Here is an 11,087-nt window from a genome sequence, read left to right as displayed (position 1 = left end):
GTCACTTCTCAAGAAGCAAAACAGAGTCTTTTTCAGGTTTGTATCACTAATTCGTCTCCACAGTTATATTTTCAGACTTCAACTTGGTCTGGAGGATTCCTTGAAGGAAGTGACACCAGATGCATAGAAATTGCACCAGCCACCGGTTTCATTGAGATTGTTTGACTTGTTCATTTGTAGCAAGCATTCAATTTTGTTGTCATCGGTGACTGGGCAATAAACAGCTGACAAGAGTAAACTGGCTCATCAAGATGAATGAATTGAGTGATTATTGAAATTGTTTGGCTCCACACAAACAGATCCAGCAATGGAGAAAGATGACTAAAGCTGAAGATAGGAAGAGGCTTATTCCCCAAAGCGCCAGGGACCTTCATTAATACTCATGTATCAATCATAGATCATGTGATCCTACGACACCAGCGAGAATTTTAACATGGAAGCAGGAAAACGATTATGACTGTGGGGTGTTTTGCCTTGCCTTTGCGACATCAATTATAACTGCTGCATTGTGATGATCCCGAGCACTTATCATATAAGTATACCAGCAATTCTATTGTTTTCAGACATCGCTTACAACAGTTAGGGAGGGGTTTGCATGGTTTTTAAGGCATCGCTTACAACAGTGAGGGAGGGGTTTGCATGATTTTTAAAAGTCAGAATACTGTCGACATGATCAATCTGTAAAAAGTGACCAAATGCACAGTAATGAATGTTGAACTGTTGGAATAAATTGCATTCAAGAATATTTTACTGTTGTTTTTTTTCAAGTTACAACAGGTCTTGTACCCCAACTCTGAACTGGCCTTCAGTATGAGTAACCCCTATGTGAAAATGGGTATCAAACTTGAAGCGGTAGATTGAATAATCCCTAACACCTTTAACCTGTCGGTTACAAGGCCTTGAGTTCTGGATACCTTGCCACTGGGCCACACCCAGATCAGGAGTCTAAGAATGGTTGGGCAAACTCCCCAAACTATCCGATTATATAAGAATTAAACCCATATTTTACCCTGCGATCGCGAACAAAGTACTAAGATGACCTGTCAATCTTTTCACAAGAAAATTTCAAAAACATTGGCTATCCCCAAACTAGTATAGTATAGCATTGGTACTTCATCCATGTGGATGTCTAAAAATAGCAGTTGCAGGAACCATGTGACATTGTTTATAGATTAACAAAAGTCGATATGACGTCGACCATGAATATTAATGAAGGTCCCTGGCGCTTTTAGGAATTGGCCTCTGATTGTAGTTGGTGTTGTACTTTGTAAACATCTGAAGTGGCCGCCGAAGTCTGTATGCAAATCCCAGCAAAACTGGATACTATCATGATGAGGAAAATTTTGAGATGGCCCCTCGGCATGCCTGCGTAGTCAAAATATCGAATTGGGGTGGCAGCACCGTAAGGTTGCACTTTATCATCTATAAAATGATTTATTGCAACATTTAACCGGATCTCGACAAATATTTTCGTGGTATTTATTGTATAAGTCTGGTTTGGTGTCAAATGAAATGAATGGGCGTGGTTGGCGGCCAAGGTTGAGGTTTTAAGTTGGGGATGAGCTCTCATATCTGTAGAGACTGCATGTCGTGATGTTATCTGTATGCATTGTTTCAATGCATTAATGGAACCTTGGTGAGTGTAGGTCGTCATGGCTATCAATGACCCGGGATCATCTTTGGTTTTTTTAGGTAGGCCGAATTACATGTCCTGATGCACATGGGCAGCTCAAAAATCTCCAGGTTTGGGGGTCAGTGTCCTCGACAATCCTGATGCAGTGCAACATCCCCCAAACCCGGCCTCGATCATATGAAGGAATTCGGCACTGTCGTATTCTATTTCAGAACTTGAAAAGAGATTGAACTACTGATTAGAAGTGAGGGAGGGCGTGGATCTTACCTACAGAAGAAGAATGTGATCTTCTATATTCTGGTTCTAATGCTGCTGCCATGGGAATGGTCCCTTGGCTATGCCTGGATCAGCAAACCATTACTAAGACCTGTGTAGGACCTACACATTCAATAATGCTGTGTTCAAACTAAGGAAGACAAATGCGATGCAATTGCTAAGTTGCTATAACCGGTACTGGCAACTGTGGGTGGACAAGTGATTATATGGCTAGAAAAAGATGAGTCTTCGAGGTGATGTGCCATCTCCAGAACGGACCAATCAGTTTGAGTCTTCAAACAATGATAATAAGGTCTGTGGACCTGGTACTAGATGCTGCGTTGTGACACTTTTATTGTTCTTTGGATTCATCATTGCGGTGGCAGGAATGGGGGTCACTGTTGTTGCCTATTTGGTTGCAAGTCGTCCAGAAGATATGTTTTATGAGTAAGTAAAGACATCAGTTGGTACTGTTTAATTCAGTCGTAAGAAGTTTGTGCAGTGCAGTTGATGAGATTCTTCAACTGGCAACTTCATGATCAAGTGATTTCATGGCATTTTAGAAATTTTAATACTGCAGAGACAAAGTCACAATCAGTCACAAAAGAAAAGAAGCCGCAGGATGACCATTACGATCCTGTTGACCTGGCTCATGGATTGTGCCTTTGTCCCCGGACTTAAGGAAATAATGACATGGAGTGTCTTCATGGTTGTGACTATGTCTTCATAACATTATAACCGTGAGGTTCATGCAGTACGTAAATGCCTTTAGTAAATAATTTACAGAAACTTGAATAATAATGACATGGAGTGTCTTCATGGTTGTGACTATGTCTTCATAACATTATAACCGTGAGGTTCATGCAGTAAATGCCTTTAGTAAATAATTTACAGAAACTTGAATAAGAGTAACAATGTAACATTTTTATGAAACCACCTTTAACCTGCCTAATCGTAGGATTTATAACAAAAAGGATCTTCTAGATTTCTTTGTACAGTTAATTACCACATCATTTTCATTTGTTGAAAAACTGCTATCTTTTGCAGTGCTTATACAATGCACCGGTGGCTTGGGCCAAGTTTACTTGCATTAGGAGGTAGCATGACTACAGGAGCTACTGTCTGCTGCTTCAGACAATGTGCAAAGGAGAAGACATCTGGGGTAAACAGAATTTTTCATTGGCCAGGTTGGATATTAATCTCATCTAAGTCTGAAGCCTGTCGCCGTGTCATGATAATGTTGGCCCACTGAGATTTGATTATTCAATGTCTAGCCTGCTGAAAATAAGGTAATGAATAGCAAAAGCAATATGCACTGTCCAGCGACTAGGTCTTGTTTATTGAGCAATAAACATATTCCTGGTGCAAGGGTAAACTGGTTTAGTATACTGCACGAAGGAGAGGCAATTCTGTGTAACTTTATCATGCCATCCGATAGAATTCCTTAAGGTTTTGATTTATTTGGTTTTCAGCCCAGTTTTCAGAGTGGATCAACCCGCAGTACCCATGCTGTGTTGCCTTACGAAGAACGGCCCTCCTGTCATGTTGAAGCTGTAGATGAGCCAATAGGCCTGACTACGTTCTCTCCAGCATCTGTGTCGGAGGCTGAACAACCCATGTGAGTCAAGTATTATATCTGCGCAACTTCTGTGCAAATCCTCCATCAATCATTAGCGTCAAAAGCTACTTCTTTTTACCTTGATTCTAATCACTGACTTGTCTTCATTTGATGATGATGATGATGAAAACATTGCACAAAAATCAAGCTGTACAATTGTTTTGAGGAGAACTGTTTTTGCTCAATTAACTTTCAACAAATTTATTGGATAATCCATTTATTTTATCCTGTACATCATTGAAACCCTCAGTAGACCTATCCCACTGAGGACACATACCAAATATTCCTTCTATATCCTCAAGTGACCGATATCAATCTCAATGTTCTTTATATTCAATTCATGATAATTTCCTGTGATGTTTTCTTTGTCTTTGAAGGCTGGGAGCACAACCTGCGGACCTGTCTGCCCCTCCACCATCATATGATGAGGCTATGGCAATAATGCCATAGATCAAGGAAGCATACATCTCTTTAACACTCAGGAACAACACACTCTTGGAGTGTGCAGAATGACTTCTCTTTGGACTATTTTAATTTGAGTATTGTGGGAGTGAAACTTTTAAATGTTGACTGCTATAAAAAAGAGGATTGTTCATTCGAAATTGGCTGTTAAATACTTCTATGGGACACTTGTCTCTGCATGTTGTGAGCTTGACATGACTAATACGAAATGTCTATGCTTTTATACCACTGTTACTTTTATCATTAGTCTGGTTTTTTGTATTAAATATGTAGATTGATTCTGTGTCCTTGTAATTTATATGATCACTACCCCTTGGGACCATTCAATGATGTCATGTCTGTGTTGATACATATCACTGACAGATTGTTGTTTGTCTTAGTGAGTTCCCATCCTTGTCATGTCTGTGTTGATACATAGTTGTTTGTCTTAGTGAGTTCCCATCCTTGTTCACTCTGTTAAGACCACCGTGGCATATTTGGCATGTCTGTCTGAAGACAATTTTATATGACCATGACTTCTCCTTCATAGTAGTTGTCCCTGTGTGAAGTCGTAATGACCATGGCTCCTTCTTCAAAGTTTCATATGTCCATCTGAAGAAGACGAAGACTGTAATTCGAAAGTCTCCTCCTTGGCAGATATGCCTGTATTTGAATTAAGATGATATGAGGAAAGGTATCCGCCAATGTTGTGACTATCTGATGACAATTTTATATGACCATGTCTTCAATGTTGTTTGTCCCTGTTTGAAAGCATCGGGGTTGCACATCCAGACCTTGGCCTCCAGTAAAGTTTTATATGATTATGTCAGTATGTTTCTTTCAACCGGAATGTGAAGCGATTCTTCATAGGACGGAGGTATTTCATCGTTGGCACTGTAAGAAATGATTCAAAAATTAAATGCTGCACAACCTAGGTTCCCTTCAAAAGGTGCAAGTGTTTCACCTGATAGAATAGATCCCCGACATCAGTTTGGCTCAACGGAAGACTTGATTGTGACAACTGAGTTTAGATGTGAAAACCTGCCTCGCGCATTTAAGTTTAAGCGCCGCCAGCAGCACATACTAGAGCTGTACCTCCGTACGCTGTAAACTCTGCCAGGTGCCGTCACAAACTCTATCCCTGCCGCCATAGTGGGCCCGAAAGCAACATAGCGTGTTATGCGACGGCCCCGGATTATCACAAAGTGGTAAAAGCGCTTACCTTGTGATGGACTCTTGCCGTAGTGGAAGCTGCCAGTGATCTGAATAAGCCGGCGGGAGATCAGCAGGATGAACAAAACGACTAATATGTGTTGGTGAGCTCGAGAATGGACCAGGTTGCGCAGCGTCTTGTGATGTCCCGGGATGTTCTATATCAAGGATAGATGACAATACAGGTTGTCTCTCTACCAATGTTGTCACAGGCACAGAGCTTGACAACTGAAATGATGAGTCGTCTGCTAACGCGACGGGATTTTCGTAGACATAGTCTGATTTTTGTTGTCTCTGGTGTTGGACAAGACGCAACTGACTAGAGAAGGGACAAGCTGTCCGAATGTCCGTTGTTTGATATGGATTTTTGTCGCTGGTGTTCATGGGTTGGGTATTTTGGCTGGCTTGTCCATTCACCCGCCCTTCATGTGTTGTCCAAGCTGGTGAATAGGCTCTCGAAAGAACGGATGAGACGGACGGGGCGTAGTTGTGTATAGGTGGAATGGTATCCTAAATGAAAGAAAAAACAATGCAGTTAGGCATACTAAGGTAAATAAAATCCCAACCGTATGGCACTTCAAAGGCCTCAATTCGGTAGACCTAACGCTAGACCTTTAATCATAATAAAAACTTGTGCCAGTATTTACAGCCCGCCGAAGACAGATGCAGATGACAATACATGATGTTTTCCCGGCAGTCCTCCTACGTTAAATGATTAGAGCACGTTTAATACCCGTGCGGAAATGAATAATTATAACGTTGTTATTCCTGACTTCTGACCATCAGGAAATCATGAATCATGAATCATGGGTCTGAGCAAAGCAGAGTCTCTCACCTCCGTCTGATTGTTATCATACATCTCCGCATCCATGTCTCCAATAATGCGGACTCGGATGTAGAAGGCGACAATTATCACAGCCAGCGCCGAGATCATCAATATAACACCCAACATGAAAAACACCCTGGAAGAGAAGCAGAAAGCGTGGAGAGCGTTGATTGTGCCCTTTGTGTAATAGCCATATTCTGCATATTCCTGTTACTCGGCTCAGCAAAAGGATGGCTTAGGTTGATATCGTTAATCAGTTTCTGCGGACCAAAAGCCTGAGGGCTAACTGTCATGATATTACCAACGGACTCTATCATGCTATTGGCCACTCAGGAGTTACAAAATATGAAACTTGAGTGTCGGGGGGGGGGGAACCCCGCCAGGAGCCGTTTCAACAGTCAAGGACTGGAAAACGATGATCATTGGAAGCATAACGGCTCCTAACCGAGGCGACAGGCTATTTTACGTGCGTGTCAAAAAGCCGAATGGCGGGTGTCCGATCGCCTAGCGCAGGGACTTGGTAATAGCTCGCTTGGGGGACCAAGGCATCACAATACTTACGAATTCCTTGTCTCGAACGCAACATATGCCACCGTAATCAATGCTATCCCACCTAAAAGAAGTAATATCCCCAGCAGAAGGACGCTGATATAGACACAAGTTGAGAAACAATCGCCAGGGGTGGTTGTACGATGTTCTCTCTGGTTGGTGGTTGTCATTCTTTTTGTTTTTTCTGCAATTTTGATGAAGAAAGTGACTGTATTCAAAAGTGCATAAATCAACTGCTAGTAGTATCATTACGTTCGAGTTCATGACCGCTGCGATTTTTAAAACTTCATTGGGTGAGGGACTACATCCTCAGAGCTCGTCCCCAAGTGGAGGCCTCTAACGTTTAAAGTGCACGCCCGGTTTAGTCTTCTTTTTCTTAGTGTTCGACGACAGTCTCAGACGTGTGGATGTGACAAATAATTCGCTCCAGCTCTATCGAGAGCTCAGGCTGTTCCCTAATGAAAAAAGCGGTGGTTGTGGTTGTGACGGTGTGTGGTGTGTATTTTTACCTCAAAGATCATCGCGCCAGATTTACTTTTGAACTTACCTGTATGTAACGTTTCTCTACTCTTCTGATCTCACTTGGTATTTTATCGCTACCGTGGATCGATGGAACAGCGAAGTTTGAAATTAAATTTTGTTTTGTTTCAATTTATACTGACTCATAATTTGATAACCGGAAGCTAATCATTTTCAAAGTATGATCGCGTCAGATGCCCTACAAAGTACACTCATATACAGTAACATGGAATTGAACTGATGAGCGGCCTAATTAATGACAGTCATTGATCGAATGGGTCATGTCCTTATCAGGCTTGTTTTGCGAATCGTAGCAAAGCGGGCAATTGAACATCCTGAGATCAGATAATTGAATGGTAGGACCCGATGTCGAGAGAGAAGTCATAGAGATCACATATATATTTTTGTTGTCTCCAGCTGTCTATAGTATGGAAACATTGAAATATGGCCTGGGGAAAAGCCGTAGATGTTACACCATCCAGAAGGCTCTGGTTATAGCAATGGATGGATAGAATCCCGGGATATAGTCCATTTCGTCATCCTACTGTCAGGATGAGACGGCCTGTCCACTGCGTCCGGAGTTTATGATTGAACAGCTCATTAGTTCTACTGAAAGGTATCTGGATAGACCGGGGTTTTAAAGTATATAATATGAGTCAGATAGCCAGAATGATAGTCAGAATATAAACCCGACGTCATCAGCGACGTAACTAGTAGGCCTAATCATAATTGTCAAAAGTAGCAGGATTGTATTCACATGTCTATTTATAATGCCTGTTTGAGACAAGTCGCTTTTCCCGACATGTCATAACTAGTGACAGCCAGCGCCATCTAGCGGGATGCCTTTAATACATTATTTTTGACATGCCCCCTCACGGCTATCACGGATCGCGAAACGTTGACCGACGTAACAACTATTGGATTGACCCAGAAAATATTTTGGGGCCACAAAAAGTCAAAAAGTGTCAAGCTGGGAGTGTCTCTGAATAGCCAAATAACTTTATATTTCCTTAAGCAATGGCAGCATTATACAGAGGCATAATCAGGGCTGCTGATAAATTCGTCCCTGCCAAGTTGCAACCGTTCTGGAACCATCCAGCAGGTGTGAAATATTTCTCTTTACCACATCAGTCCACACTCACTGACACTCGCCGACACTGACAGCATGACTTCATCATGACAGTGACAGCTCGAGTTCTGCATGCAGTATTCTAGACTAATGTGACACTCTGATCGCTAGCACTGTGGACTCTTTTTCTTCCTATTTCTTTTCATGTTTTTGGTGCATAGACGCATATGCCATATGTGTGGTGTGTTGGTCCTCCTTAGTCTTGGCTTTTATCCATGATCTCATAAAAATCCATGTTTCACCACTGCCACTGGCACTGTTCACTTTATGCTGCTGCATGTGGTCTACAGAACTATTGTCTATACTCTTATCCCATCCCAGTCTATAGACATGCAGTGCAGTGAACAGTGAGCCAACTTTGCCTGGAACCATCTATAACTTGAAACTTTTTAGCCACTAGATTTTTTATGCCTCTCAGTGAAATAGCTTTGTTTTGACTTTCAGGTCCAAAGACAGTTTTCTTTTGGGCACCTACTTTTAAATGGGTAAGTTTTGGTAAATGTAAGGCTAAGACTTTTAGTAAGATGTCATAAATATAATTGGATTTTAACTCTTTAATGCTTTAATTCTTTACCTAATTGTATTGAACACTAGTAAGAAAACAATATTCTGTCTTTCTGATATTCTCTAATTGATAAATTTTTTTCCCTTCGCTAGGGTCTTGTGATCGCTGGTATTGCTGATTTAAAGCGTCCTGCAGATAAGCTCAGTGTGACACAGACAGTAGCATTGGCTGCTACAGGTAAATTTTGCTCCCTGATTTTGAGAAGTTTTCTCACTCACTTTGCTCAATCATGATCACGTGATCATGAATAGTGCGAAAGTTTCTCAGTATCAGATTATCCTTCTCTATTGAATAAAACTCTACACAGTGTCGTCTGCTTCCATTTCTTCATACTTTTCTGCAGTATAGGTCATTGGTGTAGCCGCCTTCAGCAATGGCCGCAGTATATGTCATTGGTGTAGCCGCCTTCAGTGATGGCTTCAAGTGGTATAGCTGACTTATAATCTTTATTTCAGGGTGTATATGGTCAAGGTACTCTATGGTTATTATCCCCAAGAACTGGAATCTATTTAGTGTCAATATATTTCTTGGAGCAACAGGACTTTGGCAACTATCAAGAATATTTGAGTAAGTTGATTCAAAGTCCATTTTTGTTAGATTTTATATGTGACCCAATACTTCAAATCAGCTAGTCAGTCGCCAGGCCTACTATTGCGCAATTACTGATGGTATAAAACTATGTCAATACTTGATCCACTTTCAGATATGACCTTGAAGTTGTAATAGCAACATTGTGTTGCAACTTGTATGGATTATATCTAACTTGATGGAACAGCTAGAAAATAGCATTGGCTAGCTCTTGAGCAAAATTACTCATCCAATTTTGCATTCCCTTTTAGGTACCGACGACAGATCCGACATAAAGAGATTAAACTAATCGAAGTGCCGCAGAGTGCCATCGAAGGAGAATCTAAGGAGGAAGAAGAGGAAAAATAGAGACCAGAAACATTAAATTTTCTCTTATGGTTGTGGATATCTCACATACTAAGATATGTGAGATATCATATGAGCTGAAGTTCACAAATGTTTTTACACTTAAAAGTGGTTTGTACTTGAATTGAAGGCTGTTTTAATAGGGGGTGAACTGATAATATACATGTAGGTGTAGGTCTTGGCCGGAAATGAAACGATTAGATGCTGCAGAATAAGTTGGTTACACTACAGCTCAACATCTAATCGTTGTAAATTCTATGTAATGCTAAAAGGAAAGAAATTTTCTTAGTAATGTTAATGGTTTACATTTGTGCAATTAATCTATCAGTTAAGTTGCTGGAATTATTTTGTTTCTTTGTATCAGCTGGTGATCAAGGGTAACATGTTCTCTCGGCCAGTGTCGGCTGCTTGCACTAGGTTAAGTTGCTGTGTTTTGTTTTCAGCCTACAGTTGCCCCTGTCTGTCTGACCAGCAGTTCAGATTGAGTGGTTGTGTTATTTGGCAATCTTTTCCTTACATAGGTTTTGTCAAGTAAGGGGTATCGGCAAATATCTTAAAAATACAGGGTTATCACAGTTATTTAGACTCCAGTTTGTACTTACTAAAACACACTGATCAAGCAAATTCTAGTGAATATCTTTGTGAATTGTATATGATAAATACAAGTTGTTAATGTTGGATCATATGGAGGAAGAATGAAGTGGCGTAATATCAAGTCACCTTGACTCGGATTTGAACCAAACGTCGATGGGTTGCATGTCCAGTGCTCTAGTGTTGAGCAATGGAAGTTTCTTGTTTTTCTGCACCGTGTGACACCGTTGTTAGAGCTAGCCAATATTTTACAGGCACTGTCAATATTCTGATAGCCTATTTATGTAAATTTCATTTTAATAAATGTAGTAATATTTGATTGATATTTAAGTATGTCTCTTTGTTGTTTCTTTGAAGCAGACTGTTACAGGGTTCAGTTCTGACATCATCTAAGGTACATGTAGATATGGTGGCCTCTTGGGGAGACCCAGTAACTTGGAGACAATAATCGTCATCTGATCTCCGAGATGGCTGAAAATGGATTGGAAAGGAGTAAAATGTCCTTTGGTCGCGAGCGAGGTGCTTGTACTCGTCACTACATATAGAAGTAGCAGCCCCTTTATGTATTCTGTCCCATGTGGGTATCCCCTTACAACTCCCATCTGGTAGCTCCTTTTCGGACTCCTATTGCCGACATTTGCAAACCTGAAGTATTTTCATAGTAGCATCTGGAGGTATGTTTCATGGTTTTTGTCCCCTAAGAAAAGCCTTAATGTTTAAGTGCCTTGTTGACACTCCTGCTGCTCTCTTATTCAGATGTCTGTCATCCTTGCATATCATATTCAGTCTGTTGTATGCATAAAGGTCAGTCGACGA

The 11,087-nt window shown here is 40.9% G+C and overlaps 3 protein-coding genes across 7 annotated transcripts; 2 read left to right on the top strand and 1 right to left on the bottom strand.

The window, feature by feature from the left end:
* The first annotated feature begins 1,381 nt into the window (after positions 1-1,381).
* On the top strand, positions 1,382-4,246 carry LOC135493002 (uncharacterized). Of its 5 annotated transcripts, none has more exons than XM_064779753.1 (5): positions 1,382-1,475; positions 1,846-2,335; positions 2,936-3,050; positions 3,361-3,506; positions 3,884-4,246. In XM_064779753.1, the coding sequence occupies exons 2-5, from the start codon at positions 2,130-2,132 to the stop codon at positions 3,954-3,956; spliced, it is 540 nt and encodes a 179-aa protein (XP_064635823.1). In that variant the 5' UTR covers positions 1,382-1,475; positions 1,846-2,129; the 3' UTR covers positions 3,957-4,246. The 5 variants fall into 5 exon arrangements, with proteins under 5 accessions (XP_064635823.1, XP_064635839.1, XP_064635831.1 ...); XM_064779769.1 differs by having other exon boundaries at positions 1,382-1,636; XM_064779776.1 differs by having other exon boundaries at positions 1,385-1,475; positions 1,693-2,335.
* LOC135492994 (uncharacterized) lies at positions 4,228-7,247 on the bottom strand. Its single transcript, XM_064779744.1, has 5 exons — positions 7,082-7,247; positions 6,547-6,718; positions 5,995-6,121; positions 5,170-5,669; positions 4,228-4,841 (listed from the first exon to the last, which is right to left on the bottom strand). Exons 2-5 carry the CDS (start codon positions 6,702-6,704, stop codon positions 4,769-4,771), a joined length of 858 nt encoding a protein of 285 aa, XP_064635814.1. The 5' UTR covers positions 6,705-6,718; positions 7,082-7,247; the 3' UTR covers positions 4,228-4,768.
* Positions 7,248-7,962: 715 nt separating this feature from the next.
* LOC135498311 (uncharacterized) lies at positions 7,963-10,601 on the top strand. Its single transcript, XM_064788601.1, has 5 exons — positions 7,963-8,155; positions 8,627-8,667; positions 8,840-8,924; positions 9,203-9,314; positions 9,587-10,601. Exons 1-5 carry the CDS (start codon positions 8,071-8,073, stop codon positions 9,681-9,683), a joined length of 420 nt encoding a protein of 139 aa, XP_064644671.1. The 5' UTR covers positions 7,963-8,070; the 3' UTR covers positions 9,684-10,601.
* Positions 10,602-11,087: the final 486 nt, after the last annotated feature.

The sequence above is a fragment of the Lineus longissimus genome, chromosome 1, assembly GCF_910592395.1.
Source record: "Lineus longissimus chromosome 1, tnLinLong1.2, whole genome shotgun sequence".
Taxonomy (NCBI): domain Eukaryota; kingdom Metazoa; phylum Nemertea; class Pilidiophora; order Heteronemertea; family Lineidae; genus Lineus; species Lineus longissimus.
This window is presented reverse-complemented; position numbering and strand designations above follow the sequence as displayed.